Here is a 22984-nt window from a genome sequence, read left to right as displayed (position 1 = left end):
TTCTGTTCATAAAAGATGGGTTAATATGTATCTATAATACTAGGTTTACAAAATGTAAACTCCACCAGCATGGATAATTCCCAACCATCATCACCTCACACAAAACTAAAATTATATTCTAATATATAAAGTATTCTAGTGCATAAAGTATTGCCTTCTAAACTAATGGATTTGGATTCTTTTGCTAACCAAATCAATTAAGCAGTCCCAGGCTATAACGCTGGCATGAATCAAATACATCCTATGTTGCAAACAGATGCTCAGTGAAGAACTTTAGAGAGAGGAGAGTCCAGCATTAGGACTCTCAGCATTTGGCTAGTGAGCCAAAACGATCAAAATCACTCCCACATTCTACTGCCATTGGTATGATCACAGTGAATACAGTAGACATTTGTGTGATCTCTCCGCTACCCAAATCACTAGATTGAGCAGGAGTCATGAGATTCAGGTGGAATCAACCAAAACCAGCTCCAGGAGTAGGTCCTGATTAGCACAAACTAATGGAATCCCATTCTCTTGCATTCTATTAACCACAGGAAAGTCCCATCAGGGGAAGTCCAAGGCACTCTACAACACAGCCTAGGAGGGAGGTGCTGGAAGCCGAGCTATCCCAGCCTGATGGCAAGGCCCGGGCTGTGGATGGATTGGTGACTGCAAGGCGGCCCGCCGACAGTGAAGCCTCTTGGACTCCCGCTTTTAGGTAATTTGGCCTTAAAACTACCTGGGGTCTGGTCTGTTGGGGAAATGCCCTCAGCAGGCCCCTTGGGAAAAGAACCATTAGGGAAGAAAATAAGGTTCCGAGAGAAATTGTGTGGCCTTACGTTTAGCCCTTGCCATCCCCTATGGAGACTCCTCTACTTACAGGAAGGATAGCCTCGTGCATTTGCCAGCAAAGAGGGCCTGTAAAGGAGAGACGTATGGATTTGAAAGCCTCACTCCGGCAACTAAGGAGTGTATTTATGGACACGGGTGACTTCAACCCCTAGGCCCACCTGGCCCCCCGGAGGCATTCCAGATGATGACTGAACCTAGTCGGTTCATTGGTTCCTAGGTACATTGTCTCTGAGAATGTATGAGGCATGGGTTTCTAAGGCTTTTTCAGCCCCTTTCTGGCACCTCAGACCGAGGCAAACACATTGTTCTTCTGGCCTCATGTGGTTAGGAGGTCATGTCCCTGTAACTGTTCCACTTGAGGTGTTGAGAAATGGAGGGCCTTTCACGAGAACAGCAAAGCAAATGCTCTGTAGATTATAGATAAACGCAGATGCATAATGGAATAATGTAAGAAATTAATCAATAATCAAAGTGTATGCGGGAAACGGGAAAATCACCATGTTATTTCTTAAAGGTTGTTTACACATAGGAACATTTTCAAAATTAGGTAATGTTAGAAAAACACAGATGACGTATGCTACAAGGAATTCACTAGCATATATAATGTCACGTTTGCGACAATAAATCGGCCAATTCAACACACTGCTGTTGTCTGTGTCCATTTTTATTTTAGTTTTACTTTTTTATTTTTCAGTTTTTTTATTTTAGTTGTGTTTTATTTTCACCAATGCCTTTCTTCCTTCAGGAACCCCTGGTTGCTGGAGCTGGTCTCCGGCAGGGAGGGGTCTTCTTCTGAAGAGAAGGACGTGCGCCTGAGAACCTGGAATCCAGGTACTCATTTTCCTACACAGGTGAAACCACCCTGAGGATAAGCTAACACGAGGAGGATGACAGAGCCTGGAAAGAAAGGGGGTAGGCAAGATGCAGCCAGGGTTCTGATCAAACGGTGCCTGAAGTTCACTCTATAGAATCCACAGCAGGTTCCACACTTTCAGCGCAGAACCTGACACGGGGCTCAAACTCATGAACCATGAGATCGTGGTGGGAGCTGAAATCAAGGGTCTGATGGTCAACTGACTGAGCCACCCAGGCACCTGTTTTTTTCCCCCAGCTATTTAAGCTGACAAGCTTGCTTTATCTTTAAAGGCGGTTTCAGTTAGGATGGGTCATTACTTGCAATTGAAAACATCCTAACAGAATCAGAGATGTTGAGTCTATTACGTATGTACATTGCCACCTTTACAACAATCCAGACTTAAGGCAGGTATTTTTCTCCTAATGAAGGGAGAAAATGGAGGCTGTGGAGAAAAAAGTTACATACTTGGGGCCCCTGGCTGGCTCAATCAGTAGAACAGGAGACTCCTGATCTTGGGGTTTTGAGTTCGAGCCCTATGTTGGGTGGAGAGAGTACTTAAAAATAAAATGTTGGGGCACCTGGGTGGCTCAGTTGGTTAAGCTTCCAACTTCGGCTCAGGTCATGATCTCATGGTCTGGTAGTTTGAGCCCCGTGTCAGGCTGTTTGCTGACAGCTCAGAGCCTGGAGCCTGCTTCGGATTCTGTCTCCCTCTCCTGTGCCCCTCCCCCACTTGCACTCTGTGTTGGTCTCTCTCACTCTCTCAAAAATAAAGATTAAAAATTTTTATTAAAATAAAATCTTTAAAAAATTGTTTTTTAAAACCACCCAGCTGGTAAGCTAAGGCCTCATGGCCTTTAATGATTAATCATTTGGCAGAGAGTATCTGTAAATATGAACGAGATTACTATGTTATCTCATATTTTCTACATGATAAGTCTGATCTGCTTTTATATTCTCTTGCAGCTGTCCTACTTCCTTTTAAATCATAGTGTTGACCCAGTGGGCCTTTGTGGATACATACATCATTAACTACTACAATTTCATCATATTTAAGTGAAATCACAAAAGCAAACGGTACGATGTGTTTCCAGGAAGAATAAATATGCTCACTTCTCCCACGTGCACCACATACACATAACCAGAGACCCAGCAGCCAGAGGGAGATTTCTAAAGCAAAAGTCAGCCATGTCACTGTCATGCCTAAAATCCTCCACACATTTCTGGCTTCCCATTTCAGCCAGAATAAAATGAAAGCTCTCTGGTCTCCACAATGATCCTACCCTCGGTCATCTTCCAACACTATCTTCCTTCTAAGCCTTCTGTTAGCCTCTCAAGTTCGTTCTCCCCTCTATCCCTGAGCCTTCTCTTTCCCCCAGCTTCTGCCAGGCAGCCCCCAATACATCCATGCCGCAGCTCAAATACCAGCTCCTCCAAGAGGCTGCCTTTGAACCCCACATTAACCAACCTTATCTTCACAGAACTAATCAGAGTCCAAGGTCACCTTTATTTGACTATTGCGTATTTAAATACCTATCTTCCTCTTCTAGAACATAAGGCTCTCAAAAGACAGGGACTCTGTTCTGTTCATCACTGTACCCCATAACTTAAGCAGTGCTGGAACACTACAGGAGTGCAATCAACAGTTACTAACCAATTGACTAAATCTAAGAATCTACATAGGCCACATTAATCAAAACTTTTCAGTAAGGCTTTGTTTCTAGCTGAGAACAAGGACTGCAAAATCCACAATTCTCTTTTAAAGATTTTTATCTATCCTGGATTATGGTTTATTCTTTCTAACCCTGGTCATCATTCTTTAATAAAAGCAAATACCTTGTGAGAACAATGTCACTTTAAAAAAAAAAAAAGAGAGAGAGAAGACTGGGGCACCTGGGTGGCTCAAGTCAGTTAAATGTCTGACTTCGGCTCAGGTCATGATCTCGCAATTGGGAGTTCAAGCCCCGCATCAGGCTCTGCTGACAGCTCAGAGCCTGGAGCCTGCTTCAGATGCTGGGTCTCCCTCTCTCTCTGCCCCTCCCCTGCTCATGCTCTCTCAATAATAAAAACATTAAAAAATTTTTTTTAAAAAGAGAAGATTTGGGGCGCCTGGGTGGCGCAGTCGGTTAAGCGTCCGACTTCAGCCAGGTCACGATCTCGCGGTCCGTGGGTTCGAGCCCCGCATCAGGCTCTGGGCTGATGGCTCAGAGCCTGGAGCCTGTTTCCGATTCTGTGTCTCCCTCTCTCTCTGCCCCTCCCCTGTTCATGCTCTGTCTCTCTCTGTCCCAAAAATAAATAAACGTTGGAAAAAAAAAATTTTTTTTAAATAAAAATAAAAAGAGAAGATTTACAGAATTTGGCACTCATGAGGAAAATAAGAAGTATGCCTGAATAAAACACAACCTCAAAAGTCAATAAGAAACAGGTACATAGGAACTTTTGTGAGTAATAGAAATGTTCTAAAACTAGACAGCAGTAATCACTTACAAATCTACCAAATTGATAAAACCAGTAAATTGTTTTTAAAATCAACAATAAGGAAATAATCCCATTTAAAAATAGTCAAATTTTTGGTATTTCAAATATATATTACACACACACACGTATACACACATACATGTATACACACAGGTACACGCACATACATGTATACACGCACATATGTATACACACACACATATATACACACACACACTAATGGCAAATAGGCATATTGAAAAATGCTCAGCACCATTATTCATTAGGGAAATGTTCATTAAAACCACATGATTCATTACTTCACACATTTTAACCACGGCTAACATTAAAATGACTGAGCCAATCAGGTTCTGGTGAAGATTTGGAGTAACCAGGATGTTCACGAATTGCTAAGGAGACGACGAAATGATACAGACCCTCTGGAAAACAGACTGGCAGTTTCTTACAAAGTTTAATACAGGACACAGTAATCCTCAGAATTGTGAGGATTACTCACCTCAGAATGTGAATACTCATGTTCAAACATGAACTTGTACACAAATATGTCTATAGCAGGAATGTTTATGGATTTATGACCTTAAGAAATCCAAATCTTGTCAGTTGGTAAACAGATAAACTGTGGTGTGTTGGTACACACAATGGAATTCTACTCAACAATAAAAAGGAAGGAGTTATTCATGTACACAACATGGATGAATTTCAAATTATGCTGAATTTAAAAACTAAGACTCAAAATGCATATCATAGTGCATTTATAGGACATACCAGAGAAGACAAATCTACAGAGATGGAGAACACGCCAGTGGTTTGCAGGGGTTCCAGGTGGGGTGAAGAGGACTGACTGCAAAGGAGAGGCATCAGAGAGTTGTAGGGGGTGATGAAAGTGTTCTGTGTTTGGACTGTGGTGATAGTTGCAGGGCTGTTTATCAAAATTCATAGAACTCTACACCAAAAAGATTATATTTTCACACCCATTAGGATGACTATTTTACAAAAACTAAGTCTTGGCAAGGATATAGAGAAATTAGAATTCTTGTGCATTGCTGGTAAGAATATAAAAACGTCAGCTACTATGGAAACTAATAGGACCATAAACAAACAGAGGGGGCGCCTGGGGGGGTCACTTGGTTAGGCATCAGACTCTTGATTTCAGTTCTGGTCATGGTCTCACCATTCATGAGATCGAGCCCTGCGTCGGTTTCCATGCTGACAGCAGGAAGCCTGCTTGGGATTCTCACTCTCTCTGCTCTTCCCCTAGTCGTGCACACACATGCTCATGCTCTATCAAAATAAATAAATAAAACTTAAAATATTAAACAGAAGTATCCTATGATCCAGCCATTCCACTTCTAGGTATATACGCAAAAGAACTGAAAGCAGGGACTCATTTGTACACCCATGTTTACAGAAGCATGATTTACAGCAGCCAAAAGGTAGAAATAACCCAAGGGTCCACTGGTGAATTAATGGACAAAATGCAGCATATACATACAATGGATAACCATTCAACCTTAAAAAGGATGCGAATTGTGATTCATGCTATAACATGGGTGAACCTGGAAGACATTATAGTAAATAAAGCCACTCACAAAAGGACAAATATTGTATGATTCCACCACTTACATGAGGTATCTAGAGCAGTCAAATTCATAGAGAAAGAAATTAATAGTGGTTGTGAGGGGCCAGGGGAGAGAGGAAAGGAGTTGTTACATGGGTTACAGAGTTTCAGCCAGGGTAGATGGAAAAAGTTCTGGAGACTGATGACAGTAATAGTCACACAACAATAAAAGTACTTAATGCCCAGAACCAAACAATTAAAAATGGTCCAAATAGGAAATTTAATGTTATGTATGCTTTACCACATTTTTAAAAACAACATGAGAAAATATTTGATGTATCTGAAAGATCTGGTTGTAAAATGTCAAAGCCACACATTAAAAAACGATTATTACTAGGGTGCCTGGGTGGCTCAGTTGGTTAAGTGTCCGACTCTAGATTTCAGTTCAGGTCATGATCTCGCAGTTTGTGAGTTCAAAGCCCCACAATGGGCTCTGCACCAGCAGTGTGGAGCCTGCCTGGGATTCTTTCTCTCTCTCTCTCTCTTTCTCTCTCTGTCCCTTTCCAGCTCACTTTTTCCTCTGAGTAAATACACTTTTTATTTGTTTTAATGTTTATTTCTGGGCAAGAGAGAGAAAGAAAGAGAGCACAAGCAGGGCAGGGGTAGACAGAGAGGGGTACAGAGAATCCGAAGCCGTTTCCAGGCTCTGAGCTGTCAGCACAGAGCCTGACACAGAGCTTGAACTCCTGAACCATGAGATAACGACCTGAGCTGAAGCTGACACTTCAACTGAGCCACCCAGGTGCCCCTAAATACACTTTCTGAAAGAAATGATCATTACTGTTTGCAGGGAGAAAACGATTACATTTTCCATATGTAACTAAACGGTAATGCAATGGGGGGTTAAAGTACACATGCATCATTAATATGGTATTTCATTACTGTATTCAGAGTGGACTCTAAAGTTGTCTGTTTTGGCCAAAAATATAGGAAGCATGCGTATTTTTTTAAATTATAAAGGACAACGAATTGACATTTAAATTTTTCTCCATGATGTATCTGGATGAAGCTGCCGTCTCCCTTCTCTCTCCTCTCCCTCAGTTGGAAAAAACAGATGGCCAACCACAGATTTTCCCATTTGCAGACCTCTCCATATCCAGGGTCTTTTACCCTGCAACCCCACCCTTCCAATGGGTCCTTATCAGGAAAGCCATGACCAAAGAGTCAGTGGGAAACAACTACAGTTAGGTTAATGAGGAATAAGAACCCAAATTCTTCACTTGTATCACCCTTCTGCAAGCATGCTAAGTAGGCCCCTGGCTTGATTTCTTTCTTCAAGTAAGCCAAAGTCCTGCCTCTCAAGACCTAGATGTAGGCTCCTCCCTCCGCTGGGATGCAAGTCTCCTCTACCCCCCTACCTTCCCACAACTGCATCAACCCCTCCCTTGATTCTCATTCTCCCTTCTGCAGCTCCCAACTCCTCCCCTGATTGGCTCCTTTTGCAAGCCTCCGATTGGCTCTCCCTCCTTTCTACTTGCCCTCCTCAGATTCTTTCCCATACCACCCAGCCCAGTTGTCATTCCCACTCACCCTTGTCCAGTAAGTATTTATTGAGTGATTCTAAGTACCAAGCACCGTTCCACATGAAAACAGAAGTGAACGATACAAAAAGCTACGTGTGGGAGGTTAGGTTACGATAAAGTAAACAAAGTTAGGAGACTGAGTGAGACGCAAGGCAGGGTACTGTTAAAGGTGACCAGGGAGAGCTTCCTGCTATTCCCAGGCAGAGGGAACAGAAACAGCAAGCTTAAAGGCTCTGGGGCAGGTGTGTGCTTGGAGGGCTGGAGGAACCTTGTTATGTGTGTGGGGGGAGGGTGGGAGCTCGGTGGGGTGAGGGAAGACCACAAAGATACCAGGGACTAAGTCACATCTGGCTGTGAAGGCCACTATAATTGGGGTTTTAGGCTGAGTCAGACAGGAACCTTTAGAGAGTCTAAAGCAGAGGAGGAATATTCTAACTTTTTCCCCCCAAAAGATTTTCAGAAGACCTCCCTGGTAATTTTTGGAATAGCCCCTGTTTTGTTCTAATGCTATTCAAAATTTTATAGTTTGTATTTACTTACATGATCATTTCCTTAACGTCTATTTCCCCTAGTAGGTGGTATACTCCATGAGAGTAGGGCTTGTGTGTCTTTTTTAGATCACAAACTGAAATCCAAGCATAGTACCTGGCATATAATACATGCTCAATAAAAAGTTGTTAAGCAAATTAATAAACTCTAGCCTCTAGGATAAAGTAGCTCTAAGTACATAATCCACAAGTACATATATTTTTCTATGTATTCCTATATTCAATATATTCTCCACTTTCTCTCACATAAAGAAATTACACATCAGAACCAATCCATACTTAGAGTCCTAAGGTGCTTGATATTCTCTAGACACTTTCACTAATCTCAAACATTTTGAGTCTTTAGTAAGTAAAGGCTCAAGACATTTCACTGTAAGCCTTAAGTAATGAAATTGACACATGAAACATAGTAGCTAAACATGAGAATGTTATGAAGTGTGTTTAAAGCTGGCTACTGAATTTCTGTAGTCCAGACATTTTTTGAGTCCTCACCATGTGCCAGAGACAGTGCTAACTCATACAAGGACTATACAGATAAATAGATCTGGGTGTTTTTTTATGGGAGTTCATGCTCTAATAACTCACACCTGTACAAAGCTTTACTGTTTGCAATTCTTGCCCACATTTTTTATCTCAATATACATGTATGCAAAAAAAAAAATGTCCAGGCTTCCTTGATGGTCATAAATTTACACGATCTCCAGGGATCTTAACCCATAACAAATATGACTGACTGGTTCACAATCAGCACAAAGTCTGGTCGCCTGTCACATGTCCCCTACCTCCTGCCCCAAGACTACAGAGGGGCAAATATCCCCATTTCACCGGGGGGGGGGGGGGGAGGGAGGGAGGCGGTCAATGAAATCAACTCTGGATCCAAGAGCCAAGATTGCCAAAAACTTCAATTCTCCAGGCTTTCTTCAAAACCACCCAGGGCAGCAACAATCCAGTGACACTCCCCTAGTGATAAAAGAGGATAAGAAGCAAAAAGCAAAAAATGGTCTGTCTCCCACAGTGGCCAGGGGTAGAACTCATTCAGGGGGGACACTATCCAAGCAGAACACAGCACATACCCCCACCTCAGCACCTCCTACTTCTGGGCTGCCAAGAGAGGCCTTGGCTTTGGAGAAAGCCAATCCAATAAAAGTGGGTGAAATTAGGACAAAAGGAGTTCGGTATCCTGGCAGGAGTGCAGGGAGCAATCCAAATGGACAAAAACATCCCATACAGTTTCACTCAAGTTAGCAAATAATTGAAGACAGACAAGAAAGCCAACAAAACTTTCTCTAGCTCTTATTTCCTAGGGAAGAATGTGATGATCACAGAAAAACTTTTATGAATATTTAAATACACTCACATATTCTACCAGTAAGGCAATATATCCTCAAATCACTTACAAATATTACAACCTTTTTAGTAGAGAGGTGATGGACTTCAAATTTCTTCTTCAAATTATCTTTTCAGGGTTAGACACAGCACAGTTCTCGTCAAGGCTTTACGGCATCGCTGTGATTTTTTTTTTTCCTGTATAGAATCCTCACTTTATTTTCAAGATACGTGAAAATACGGAGACTATTTTTAAGTTGGTTAACTATTTCATACATGGAGTCAGGACAGGCTGAAGAATCTGTACTTCACTGTATTTATGGATCATTCATTTCCAGCCATTCCTCTTTTGAATTGAAGAGAAAGAAAAGAAAAAAAGTTGGCCACATACTAGACTCAGTTTGTCTTGTTTCCTTAACATACGCCTTATCAGCTCTGCCACAGCTGAAGTGATTCCAAATTGCTTTATGACACACTTGGATTTTCTCCCACTAATAATTCCTTCTTCCTGCCCATGACTGGCAGGCTTCTTCCACACTGCAGTAATGTGGGACAGCTAATTATCTACCAATCCACCTTGCTATTCCGCACTTGGCAACTTTTATCTGCACAGGACAGCTGCACTCGCCACGTTTGAAGTAAAATGTCAGTCTCTGCTAACGCAACAAGACTTACATCACTAATGATGTCTCTACACTTTGAAGACACAACTCAAAGCCTAATTAAAAATTCAGATTCATTCTCACTGGCTTGCCGATTTTCACTGCCCTTCCACCAGGGCCTCAAAGTATTTTCTTTTTTAGTACTCCACGCAAAAATAAAACTTAAAAAATATCCAAGGGGGGATGGGGGGCGGGGGAGAAGTGCTATAGTCTGGGGCTTGCACAGAGTCTTTAAAATAACTGTTATGGTTGGAAGAGAATGAAGATGTTATCACACACAACAGATAACAATTTACCCACTGGCTTCTCCTCTACAATTACAATAAAACACACTATTTCCAGGGAAATATGGACCCTACGTTGCTTTACAGTGGATCCACTCTGGTATTTAGGGATTGGAATTTTTCTAACTGTAAATTAACTCAGAAATCATTTGACTGTAAATCTGGAGAGGAAAACTCCTTTTGAACTCAGAACAAAGTGGGGGACGTGGGGCAGGGGGAACTTCATACTCCTAATGACTAGGGAGATACAAGTTCTGGAGGTCCAAAATAGAATTCTGCCTGAAAATTACAGGTGGAATTTCCTTCTGTAGCCTTTACATAAACAAAACCCAAAAAACCAAGGGTTCCTCCCTTAAAGTTTGGTTTTCTTTTTATGCTTTATTTTTCTAATAAAAAGATTGGTGGTGGTACAGTTCACAATTATAAATAACTGACCATTTAAATTTGCTCTTAAAAAAACTAACAATATTATAGTAAGTCTCAGAATCTTTAGGTTTCATCTGTGGCTCACTGACTTCTAGGTATTTTAATAACAGCTTAACAACAAACAAAAAAAAACAAAAACCCAGTCAGCTGTCAAAGCAGACTATCAACTTTACCTTCTCATCCATAAAGGAAAAAAAAAAAACTAAGCCAAACCTTCTTTTCCCCAAAGAATATAAATATCTTTAAATTTCTTTTATATTTTAAGGCAAAATCTCTTGGAAAAATGGAGCCCCCACAGGACAGTATTGTGCAAAGTGTCAAAAAACAAGAGTCCTAAGACCAGCACTTGAGTTTTTTGTTTGGTTTTTATTTATTTATTTTTGAGAGAGAGAGCGCGCGCGCGCGCACAAGCAGGGGAGGGGCAGAGAGAGAAGGAGACACAGAATCCGAAGCAGGCTCCAGGCTCTGAGCTGTCAACACAGAGCCCAATGCGGGGCTCAAACCCACAAACCATGGGATCATGACCTGAGCTGAAGTTGGACACTTAACCAACTGAGCCACCCAGGCACCCCCAGCACTTGAGTTTTAAGTCTACCACTTACTCCTGGGTCTGATCTCCAGAGAGCCACTTCTCCCACTGGGCCTCAGTTTCTCATCTGTAAAAGAAGGGATGCAGATGTGATGCTCTCTCTGGTCCTTCCCAGTCCTCTTGGCACCCAGTGATCTGAGGAGTTGAAAGGTCAGGGAGAAAAGGTATGCCAAGGGCAGGCCTTCTGAGCCTGGATTTGTACAACCCCTGAGGGCAGACCACAAGACCACAGTGGAAAGCCAGACAGCCTGCCTTCCAGCCAGAAGTAGGGAGACCACAAAGCAGGCCGTCCCTGAACCGGACTCAGGGAGGCAGAACCTAGCTATGGAGCAGGCCTCGGCAGCTGGTGTCTAAATCCTAAGTCACTTCAGCTGAGTTTTCTAGATGGCAAGCTTTCTCCAGGTTCCTAGTTCTTTTCCCCTAGAGCACATCTCCAAATATAGGAGACTCAGGCACAAGCAGCAAGTTCCCAACTGCCCACCATGTTGAAACAAAGGGGAGAACCTATTTAAGAAAGTAAGCATGCATGGTATATATATACACAGTGGAGTATTACTTGGCAATCAAAAAGAATGAAACGTTGCCATTTGCAACTACGTGGATGGAACTGGAGGGTATTATGCTAAGTGAAATTAGCCAATCAGAGAAAGACAAATATCATGACTTCACTCATATGAGGACTTTAAGAGACAAAACAGATGAACATAAGGGAAGGGAAACAAAAATAATATAAAAACAGGAAGGGGGACAAAACAGACTCATAAATATGGAGAACAAACTGAGGGTTACTGGAGGGGTTGTGGGAGGGGGGATGGGCTAAACGGGTAAAGGGCACTAAGGAATCTACTCCTGAAATCATTGTTGCACTATATGCTAACTAATTTAAATTAAACTAATTTAAATTAAATAAATAAATTAAATAAAATTAATTAATTAAATTAAACAAAACTAATTTAAATTAAAACAAAACAAAACAAAAAAACATAAGCGTGCAGACAGAGAAACTCTACTGGCCACATGGTTTGAGCCTTAATCTAGCACTGCCCAAAGACTGCCCAGGCTGTTCAACTGCTTAAGGCCGTAGCACCTTTCTTGTTCAGCCGATGTAACTGGGTGTTATCTGCCATATAAAAAGTCTTGACTGACATGAAGGATCCGAGGATCCCACAACCTGGCCTCTACTTCTCTGACCTCTTCCCGCACCCTTCCTTCCCTCTGGCTTTCCTAACTCCAAACCTCAGTGCCAGCTTTCCGTTCCTCAAAGGTGCCATCACAAAAGAGCCTTCTGAAAACTCCACTCTTTGACTAACCAACTCATTCATTCCACCTTTTCTGGGAAGCCTTCCAGAATCCCTCTCCACCCCCAAATACATTAACATCCCTGACATCCTTTCCCCAAGCATCTGGAAACCCCTTTCTCACTCACTGGATCAGAAATTAACTGATGGAGACCTCAGACGTAACCCAGTACCTGACACCAAACATTCAATAACTACTTAATTATAACAGAGTTCACCTCCCAAAGCAATCCAATTTAGAACTTTTCTATCAGAAAGTTTTCCTTCCTTTTATACGGAAAGCGGTTTCCCTATAACCTTTATATAAAGCACTGATTTTTACCTCCTGGAGCCCACTGAGTAATTTTAATCCAGGACTGCAAATCGGTGGCCTCTGGCCTAATCCAGCCCACAGACATGGTTGGTTTGGCCCACACAGTTTTTGTGTTTGTTTTGCTTACATCTGAATTAGTTGCCCACACTTTTAAGAATCTTGAGTTTCATCTGAAAACCAGATATCCACCCTCTCCTGAAAAGCAGTCATGTGGCAACACTGGACCCACACTACTACTGCCACTCGGGCAACAACTGGAGGACAGTACTACTCTTCAGTTGACAAGGGCCAACACCATTCTCCATTCTCTACCCAGGTGTGATCTAGATCCCATACTCCAACGTTTCTTTCTATCCTGTCTTGACCCATAGAAACCAGTTTAGTCTCAGATGAACATAAGGGAAGGGAAGCAAAAATAATATAAAAACAGGGAGGGGGACAAAACAGAAGAGACTCATAAATATGGAGAACAAACTGAGGGTTACTGGAGGGGTTGTGGGAGAGGGGATGGGCTAAATGGGTAAGGGGCATTAAGGAATCTACTCCTGAAATCATTGTTGCACTATATGCTAACTAATTTGGATGTAAATTAAAAAAGAAGGGAGAAGAGAAGAGAAAAGAAGAGAGAAAAAAGAGAAGAGAGGGAAGGGAAGGGAAGAGAGGGAAGGGAAGAGAGGGAAGGGAAGGGAAGGGAAGGGAAGGGAAGGGAAGGGAAGGGAAGGGAAGGGAAGGGAAGGGAAGGGAAGGGAAGGGAAGGGAAGGGAAGGGAAGGGAAGGGAAGAGAGGGGAGGGAAGGGAAGGGAAGGGAAGAGAGGGGAGGGAAGGGAAGGGAAGAGAGGGGAGGGAAGGGAAGGGAAGAGAGGGGAGGGAAGGGAAGAGAGGGGAGGGAAGGGAAGGGAAGGGAAGGGAAGGGAAGGGAAGAGAGGGAAGGGAAGGGAAGAGAGGGAAGGGAAGGGAAGAGAGGGAAGGGAAGGGAAGAGAGGGAAGGGAAGGGAAGAGAGGGAAGGGAAGGGAAGAGAGGGAAGGGAAGGGAAGGGAAGGGAAGGGAAGGGAAGGGAAGGGAAGGGAAGGGAAGGGAAGGGAAGGGAAGGGAAGGGAAGGGAAGGGAAGGGAAGGGAAGGGAAGGGAAGGGAAGGGAAGGGAAGGGAAGGGAAGAGAGGGGAGGGAAGGGAAGGGAAGAGAGGGGAGGGAAGGGAAGGGAAGAGAGGGGAGGGAAGGGAAGGGAAGAGAGGGGAGGGAAGGGAAGGGAAGAGAGGGGAGGGAAGGGAAGGGAAGAGAGGGGAGGGAAGGGAAGGGAAGAGAGGGGAGGGAAGGGAAGGGAAGAGAGGGGAGGGAAGGGAAGGGAAGAGAGGGGAGGGAAGGGAAGGGAAGAGAGGGGAGGGAAGGGAAGGGAAGAGAGGGGAGGGAAGGGAAGAGAGGGGAGGGAAGGGAAGAGAGGGGAGGGAAGGGAAGGGAAGGGGAGGGAAGGGAAGGGAAGGGAAGGGAAGGGAAGGGAAGGGAAGGGAAGGGAAGGGAAGGGAAGGGGAAGGGAAGGGAAGGGAAGGGAAGGGAAGGGAAGGGAAGGGAAGGGAAGGGAAGGGAAGGGAAGGGAAGGGAGGGAAGGGAAGGGAAGGGAAGGGAAGGGAAGGGAAGGGAAGGGAAGGGAAGGGAAGGGAAGGGAAGGGAAGGGAAGGGAAGGGAAGGGAAGGGAAGGGAAGGGAAGGGAAGGGAAGGGAAGGGAAGGGAAGGGAAGGGAAGGGAAGGGAAGGGAAGGGAAGGGAAGGGAAGGGAAGGGAAGGGAAGGGAAGGGAAGGGAAGGGAAGGGAAGGGAAGGGAAGGGAAGGGAAGGGAAGGGAAGGAAGGGAAGGGAAGGGAAGGGAAGGGAAGGGAAGGGAAGGGAAGGGAAGGGAAGGGAAGGGAAGGGAAGGGAAGGGAAGGGAAGGGAAGGGAAGGGAAGGGAAGGGAAGGGAAGGGAAGGGAAGGGAAGGGAAGGGAAGGGAAGGGAAGGGAAGGGAAGGGAAGGGAAGGGAAGGGAAGGGAAGGGAAGGGAAGGGAAGGGAAGGGAAGGGAAGGGAAGGGAAGGGAAGGGAAACAAACTGGTTTCATCTCCCTGAAAATACAGGAGCTCTCAGACAGAAAGCACTGGGTGTTCTTTGCCTCTCCTACACTCTCCCAGTCTCCAATTCTTCACCGAGACACCAGTGAATATTTACGGACAGGCTCTTCAGAAGACAAATATGTATATAGTCCACCTTTTCCTCTTCAACTTTCCCCTCTCGCCCACTTACAGCTTATCTTGCCTGTCCCTTTCTCACTCTGGCCTCCTCTGGAAGGGGGAGAGAACAGAAGTAGGAAGATGTGGTCCATAATCCATCAGTCAAAGACATATGCATAGACAATATACAGAGGCCACAAAGAAAGCAAGGATCCTCACAGCCTTGTGCAGAAAGCCAGACAGGAAAAACGGGGGCCAAACAGCTTGTGTAAGAAAGGGGGGGGGGAAGGTCCCAGAGGAGTCCCCTCACCCCAAAAGAAGCTTGCACAGGACTTCCAGAAGACTATAGAGGTTGCCAGGGAAAGATACAGGCTATTTATAAAGAGCTAGGGGGACACAGCAATGGTTTGGGTCAAAAACTCAGGCGTGTCACCATAAAATAAGTTTACACCCTCCAAATAGTTGTCTTTATTTGTAGATTATAAGCTCAACATACTAGTATACCATTACGTATATTACAAAACATTTTAAAATATAGAAATTAAGGATGCAATTTAAAATATTATGGATGAAATTAGGGGATATTTGGACTTTGCTTCAAAATGTTCTCCAGTTATTTTGGCACAGGCAGAGATAAAAGTGGCCTGACCAGGAGCTGCTGTTTAAGCTGGTGTAAGCCAGTGAAGGGTACATGAGTATTGTTACACTATTTTTTCCCCCTCCAAATCTTTGTAATGAAAAATTTTAAAGTCAATATTGATGGGACATCTGGGTGGCTCATTTGGTTAAGCGTTCAACTTCGGCTTGGGTCATGATCTCACGGTTCAGGAGTTCAAGCTCTGTGTGGGGCTCCTCACTGACCGTGCAGAGCCTGCTTGGGATTCTGTGTCTGCCGTTCTCTGCCCATCCCTGCTTGCTCTCTCTCAAGATAAATAAACGTTAAAAAGAAAAGTAAACATTGACTATTAACGACGGGGTTAATATTTTCTCCATAAACCCCAAAGGATGGTTTTGCACCATATCCCTAGGTCTGTGCACCTCACTTCAGTAAACCCTGGAACAAAGGACTGACCACACTGAAATCTGCAGGTTCTAAAGATTTGATTTTTATTTCATTCAGGATTCAGGAGCTGTTCACTGCCTTCTAGGTTCCGTGCCCTGGCACTAAAAAGATCGTCCCATACTTCTGCTTACTGACTACTGCTACATTGGACCTTGTACTAGGCACTTATCTTTTAAAATCTATTCCCCTTCATTAACACAGTCAAGCCCGAAAGACCCTAACATTCAGAGCAATTTTAACAATATGCTGGAAGTTAACAGCTAATAACTTAGCTGTGTCAAAATTGTTGCCTCTGTTGTCCCTTCCTATTTTGAATTTCAGTATTCTTACACCCGGTCCAAGGAGTTCCAAAGTAAATCCCACTGCACATAATACCCAACTTCCAGAGTTCTTCCAGGTTCCTGTCTGCTCATCCACTTAAGCTCAAGGAAGGAACTCCTCAAGCAGCAACCAGAAATAGCACCAAGTTACAAAGTGTGAAACCATCTCCTTCCCCTCCCCCAGACACGTCCAGACTCCAGAAGGACTGGCAGAAAAAACAGAAGCACAGGCGCCAACGCCAACTAAGACAGGTATTAGTGGAGAGGAAGTGGAGGGAGTATGAAGCGCAACAGGGAGAGTCCACCAGAAGTCATTCAACATGCTTTTCTTTGGCTCACTCTTACCAAGTTCAACTCAGAGTTACCCATCAATGGGCAATTTTCTTCTGCTCCAAATACTTTATTTCAGAAGAGAGCAAGGCAGCAATTTTTCCCACTAGGACTTACATTGTATACAGGGTACAGAATAAAATCACATTTTTTGCAAATATGGGGGAGGGGGAATCACCCCTAACACATTCGGTATTGCTTCAGTACACAAATTATCCTAAAACATGCCATTCCTAGTATGCTAGATCTGATTTAGGAGAAAATACAAACCTTACCTAAACCTAACTGCAAATCAGCATGCACTTACGATAGAGCTACCAAGATGTTGGTGTGCATAACCACAAAAGCCCCACAGTGGTGGCCATGGAGAAAAGACTTGAGGCCATGTGAAGAAGTACAAGAGTCACAGCCACATCCCTACCAAGGGCTTGAAGATATACTATTTCGTCCAGTGCCACCAAAGGGGATTAGAAATGTTCAATGAACTACTGATTTGGTCAGACTTTGGGTTTGAGGCTGCTGCTGCTTCCAGGACTGACCCGTGTTCACAGTTCACTGAAAAAACGTTGGAAGGAGTAACCAACTTCCAGGACAGATCTCCCCACATGGGCTTGGGCAGCCCTCCTTATCCTCCCATAATGCCCTGCTCCGGGTTCCACCACCACACCACCCACTGGATTCTACTGCTGCTTGCCAGCCCCCTGGGTTATACCTCTTTTTGTACCTGTTTCCATCAAAAGTTCAGAGCTTAAGGCCACAGACCAGGCTTTATTCACCTTGTATTCAGGCCAAATCTAACCAAAGCCCTTGGCCACATAGAAGCACCCCCCTGCCCAACCCTTGCTGAATGTATGCAAAATGAACAATGAACTTCCAAGGCTGTTCTGGTGCATACAAAAGAGGCCTCCCCTCTCACTTTCAGCAGCAGCCACTCATTTACAACTTTGCTCTAGATTTTCAGCCAGCACCTCATCCCAGTTGAGCCCTTCAGTTCCTCAAGTCAAATCTTTCCTGGCTGCTGCTCTTGCCTGAACTGGAGCTGAAGCTCTCGCTTGGGCTTCTGGTACTTCTTCTGCCTCTACTGGAAGGACCCTCCCCAGCCCCCTTCCAGGCCCCGGAACAGCAGCTGTCTGACCAACCTGCTGGTGTGTCTGCCAAGTTCACAGTGACTATGCCCAGCCCAGCAGAGCTGTGTTAGAGCTAACTTCAAGGCGGGCACACTGGCCACGTGCCAGGCCCTTGCTGTTAAAGAGCCTGTATTGTCATATAATGTTAAATGGGCCTTATAAGTGCTTGGCGAAATGGCTGCCAGACCCAGATATGCCTTCTAACAGGCAGACGTGGTTATTTAAGCCATTTTACCTGTGCAATCTCCCCTCCTCTTCCAGATTATAAACTTGAGGGGCTATGCTGGAATACCTCCTTGTAAATCCCCTCAACACCTAGCAAAGGGTTCTGTGCACAGTAAGCTTTTCAATTACTATTTTTCCATTTAAGAACCACCATATCCACCAACATTTCCCCAGCCATAGCTTCACATTAACAAGTGCCTTCACATATACTATTTCCATCAAGTCCACAGAGCCAACCTCCAGGAAGAACCAGCACCCTCCAACTTGCAAATAACGATCACTCAACCTATAAGTGGCAGGGCTGGAACCCAGGTCTCCAAACACTCAATGTCAAAGTTCTTTCCACTCCACAAGGCTGCTTGATATTAAATAAATAAACCAAAACATAAATTTCTTGCACGAATTAAATACGCAGAAACAAGTCTTCTGGCCACAGCTACTCTCTGCTCCCCACCTCTCAATGCTGTTGAAGGTTTCACTCTACCAGACCCCTGAGGAGACCATGATTAGGTTTTTGAAGTAGGAGGTCAGCTGCCAGGTGGGGGAGGGGATGGGAAGGGGGGGGCAATATTCAGTGGCAGCTTTCCCTGGGCACTGGCAAAATTCATTGGCGCAAATCATTTAAAGATTTTTTTTTATTTTGTTACTAAAAACAAAGGACAAAAAAGGAAAAAAAAAAAAAAGCTACGAGGAGGCAGCCTCCATGAGAAAACCTTTGCAAGAAAATCTTTAGGAGAGCTTTTCAAACCGTCTTGATTTCCAAGCACAGAAAACAAAACCTGTGCATGGGAAACGACAGTGCTGCAGGAAGGCCTGGTTTTTGTTTTTGTGAAATTAGCCCTTGCAACCTTCTGTGTGCCGCATGTGCTGCCATTTGAAATGCTGCAACAGGCAAATTGTCTTTGGAGAATTTCTGCAGCAGAAAGGATTTAGAAGTCTGAAAATGGGCTTTTTACGTATAAACTGACGTACAGAAACTTTCTCATCAATAAGGTGCTCTCCTGAAAGCAGTGCTCTGCACAGAGCTCAAAATGCCAAGGTCAAATGAAGAGTCCATCCTTAACAGAGGGGGAATCTTTTTTTTCTCTCAAAGAGACAGAACCTTTCCCCCAACCCCCTCACATCTGCATATGGAAGTCTGACCTTGCTCACCCTAACACCCACAAGGCTACCTACGTCTGAATGGCAGGATAACTCTACAGCTATAAAATCCAATATTCCATAAGGGAGGACTATATAATCTGCACTTTAACTAAACCCCCATCATTTCAGACCCACTGAACAAATCCCAGAGGTTTGCAGAGGAAAATATGAGGCTCAAAAGCTTTGTACTAAGGGCCAAAAATCTAGCCTGCCTTAGATTTTATTTTACAAGTATCCCCCCCCCCCAAAAAAAAAGCTGGCAGTGTAACAAAATTAAGAAGAGACTCTTTCCCCAATTTTCCCAGATGGAGGCAAGTGGCAGATCAATGCACAGCTCAAGGAGAGGAATTTAAATACAGTATGTGCTTCTCCTTTCAAAAAAGGAGAGAAGCCACTTCACATTTTGCCAGACAAAACCCTGCCCCAGGAGGCCAGTTTCCACAATGAGATTGCAAAGGTGCTAGAAAGAGGCCAGTTGGGAGGAGATACAGGGCCATTTGGGCACAAACCCCCCACAGATCAGAGCTTTTTTTCCAAAGTGTCTCCTTTTCAACAGGGAAGCCTTTTAAAAACTACATTTGCTTTGGATCCCTACCTGAATGACAATGTGTTGGGATCCGATTTCACCTTTTGTCAAGGATCGGGTGAGAAACAGTAAAACTGCTGTCAGCATCTTAGAAAAAGCCAAGTCCTTAGCTTATATGGGGAAGGGGGTGGGGAAGAAACTTAAGATCTCTAGCCCAGCCCTTGGAAGGTGATAAATGCCTACTAATCTTACCAACACAGCCCAAAACTGCAACATCTTAAATGTCTCTATGCAAAAACACAATTGTTTGTGCTCTGAACTGAAACATTCACCATTGGGGGGGGGGGGGGGAATCCTAGTTCCTTCCTAACATTTTAGTTCCATTTCCTCTAAAAGTCACTTCACTTCTAAGAACTCTGTCAACAACCATCAGAAATAAGAAAACGCATGCGGAAAAAGTATAACGGAATCTGAACCTGAAAGATCTGCACAGAAAAGGACAACTAAATGATGTATCTTAAAAGCTTGTCTATTGTTAAGCAAATGAGGAACTATCCGACTCTATTGCATTTCACGGCCGGGTGTCTGCAAATAAATACAGAATTACCTTTCAAGCAAACCACCCACTCCTCAATCTCATTTAAAAAACCAAACCAAAACAACAAAACCCCAGCGTCTTTCCACTACAGTGTTAAAGGTCTGCGGGAGTGGCTGTAGGAAAACTATCATCCAGGGTGAAGACTTGGGGTTGGAAGGAGGCGTGGTAGGGCAGAAGATTTTCGGGGGGGGGGGGGGGACGTCGGTAACCTGAATCCCAAAGTGACTCAAAACACCTCCCCACGGTGGGAGGTGGAAGGGTGGTCACAGTAGAATAGAAATCAGAAACCTATTCCAAGATCACATTCCTGGAAACTTCGCTCTTTCGAAAACCGCATTTATCACCGTTATTGCTAGAATGCATAAGGGAATGAGGTTATTTTACGGAAGAATGTTATAGCAAAGGTTTCACACTCTTAATGTCACCTCAACCTCTCCTAATTGACTGGGCCTTTCTGACCAAGAAGATAAAATGGCAGGGTAGAATCTCCAGGTGGTTGCTGTTTAGCAATTTTTACTACTGTTATCAGGAACACCTTCGGGATTCCTTATACGCCGCCGGCAATCCTTTCATAAGCCCCTTCCTCCACTGAGGACCAACACGGTAAACAATCTAGAGAAATGGGAACCTTATTCACGGTTTCCCCGTTTTTCTCCCCTAAAAAGGCATACACAAAACAAAAATACAGTGGACGGTGCGCTAAAGGACAACAGCAACAGCGGAAAGCAATAAAAAAGTCCCCCACGCCGGACCAGAGTCGGGAATCTACAAGGCCAGCCCCTCCCCCAATGCACCCTGGCGGGGAAAGGGAGCGCAGAGTCCACTCCTCCCGCCCCTCTCCGCCGGGACCCAGGTGGCCCAGGAGCAGCTGGGCACGCTGTGGCGGTGCCTTCCTTTCCGGCGCCCATCCGTGCGCCTCGGTCTGGGGGACACAGGGAGGTGGTCAAGGGGGTGGGGTAGGGGAGGAAAATCGTCCGAGCCAGGCGGGGCCGTCTGCCCCGGGATGGGTACACAAAGAGCAAAGGGGAGTTTGCAGGGGTGGCGGGGTGAAAACAAGACTGCGGGGGAAACTACGTGCAAATTAGAAAAGGAGATTCGAGGGAACCGCAGATTCCTTGCTAAGATAAAGGAGCTGCCGGGGGGGGGTGTAAAGGGGGGGGGGGTAAAGAGGGTTCCGCGCAAGGGGCAGGAGCCTCTGCGGAAGAGAAAGGGAGAGTACCTGTGTGGATGGAAGAGTTGGTGTGTAGTCGGAGAGGGAGGGGGTCTGTGCAGAGGGCAGAGCTGTCTCGCGGAAAAGGGGGCTCCGTATATGCCAGAGAGGTCTGCCTAGCCAGTGGGACCTGTACTGGGGAACGGGACCGGGCTCTGCGCATAGGAGAGGGGCAGGATGCCTGGCAAGTTCGGGGGGGCGCAAAAGGGGCCACTTACCTGCATGGTGACGACCCCCAGTTCCTCGGCCGCCAGCCTCCGCATCTGGCTCGCCAGCACTTGCGCTTCGTCCAGGATGGAGAAGTCGGCGTCGGCCACGGCGCCCAGCAGCCAGCACGCGCCCAGGCAGAGCAGCCAGAGGGGCGGCCGCCGCGCCCCGGCCCCGGCCGGGCCGGACGAGCCCCGGCAGCGGCGGGCCAGGGCGGCCGCCCCCGCCGTCTCCTCCTCCTCCGGCTCCCGGGCCATGCTGCCTCCCCCCACTCCCCGCCGACGGGCTCAAGGCGCCGAGAAGCGGGGAGCGAGCAACGGGAGGTGCGCCCAGGGCCCGCTCGGCGCACCCCGCAAAACTTTCTTGCCCTTCGTCAGGCGCCTCTGCGCGCCGCGGCGGTGGCGGCGACTCCCAAACTTAGGGGGCGCCCGGCTACAGCGCGGGAGGGCGGGCGGCCACCATCGCCGGGCTCCGGCGGCGGGCGGGAGAGGAAGCGGCCGCCCGTTCGCTCCCAGGGACCCCGGCGCCGGCGCGGCCCCCGCGGCGCGGCGGGCGTCTCGGAGGGTGGCGGCGCTCGCACCGGGTGCGCGGGCCGCGGGGCTGACAGTCGGAGCCGCGGAGCTTTCGCTTCTCCCAAGTCGCGGCGAGGCGGAGGCGGCGAGGGCGGGCGGGCGGCGGCACCAGCAGAGGAGGAGCGGCGCTCGGCTGCAGCAGCCACCCGAGCGAGGAGGGAGAGAGGAAGGTTTAAAAAAAAAAAAAAAAAAAAACCGGAGGGGGGACTGAGTGAGAGAAAGAAAGAAAGCGGCGGGGGGAAAGGGAGGTGTCTGGTGCCACCACGCTGCACTCCGGCTCCGTGCACTTCCCGGCGCGGCCGCCGCCGCGGCTGCGGTGATTTATGGAAGGAGGGAGAGAGGCGGGGAAATTCCCCCAGTCGCCCCTCCTCTTTTCCCCTCGCTCCCGCCTCGGAGTCGGCCCCCCCCAGGCGCTGGGGGCTGGAGAGCAGGCTCTCTTTTCGGGTTCTAGCCCTGCCGGGATTGGGGTCACTAGGCCCTTCTTGTGGCCGGCGACAGCGACCCACCCCAGCTCTCCCCGCCTCCGCCAACGCGACGGACCCCGGGATCCCACCCTTTCTAGGTTCCACCCATCCAATGTCCCTTTAAGTTCTGGGAGGCAGGCTTTCTGCCTGGCAGAGTTTGGGGGAGGAGGGGACCGCCGTTTGTGCGTCCACTGTTTCTCTTCGGTGTTATTAATAACAATAGCACTCGTAGGATCAACAGGTTTCTTTCATT

At 46.1% G+C, this 22984-nt stretch overlaps 1 protein-coding gene across 1 annotated transcript in view; it reads right to left on the bottom strand.

Annotated features, from left to right (window-relative positions):
• The window catches only part of CACHD1 (cache domain containing 1), a 212656-nt gene extending 190690 nt beyond the window's left edge, over positions 1–21966 (bottom strand). The window contains exon 1 of the mRNA XM_023258777.2: positions 21707–21966. Within this exon, the coding sequence (XP_023114545.1) occupies positions 21707–21952 (246 nt within the window). The 5' untranslated portion in view covers positions 21953–21966. The remainder of the gene's footprint in view (positions 1–21706) is intronic.
• Positions 21967–22984: the final 1018 nt, after the last annotated feature.

This window comes from Felis catus, chromosome C1 (assembly GCF_018350175.1).
Source record: "Felis catus isolate Fca126 chromosome C1, F.catus_Fca126_mat1.0, whole genome shotgun sequence".
Classification (NCBI taxonomy): Eukaryota; Metazoa; Chordata; class Mammalia; order Carnivora; family Felidae; genus Felis; species Felis catus.
This window is presented reverse-complemented; position numbering and strand designations above follow the sequence as displayed.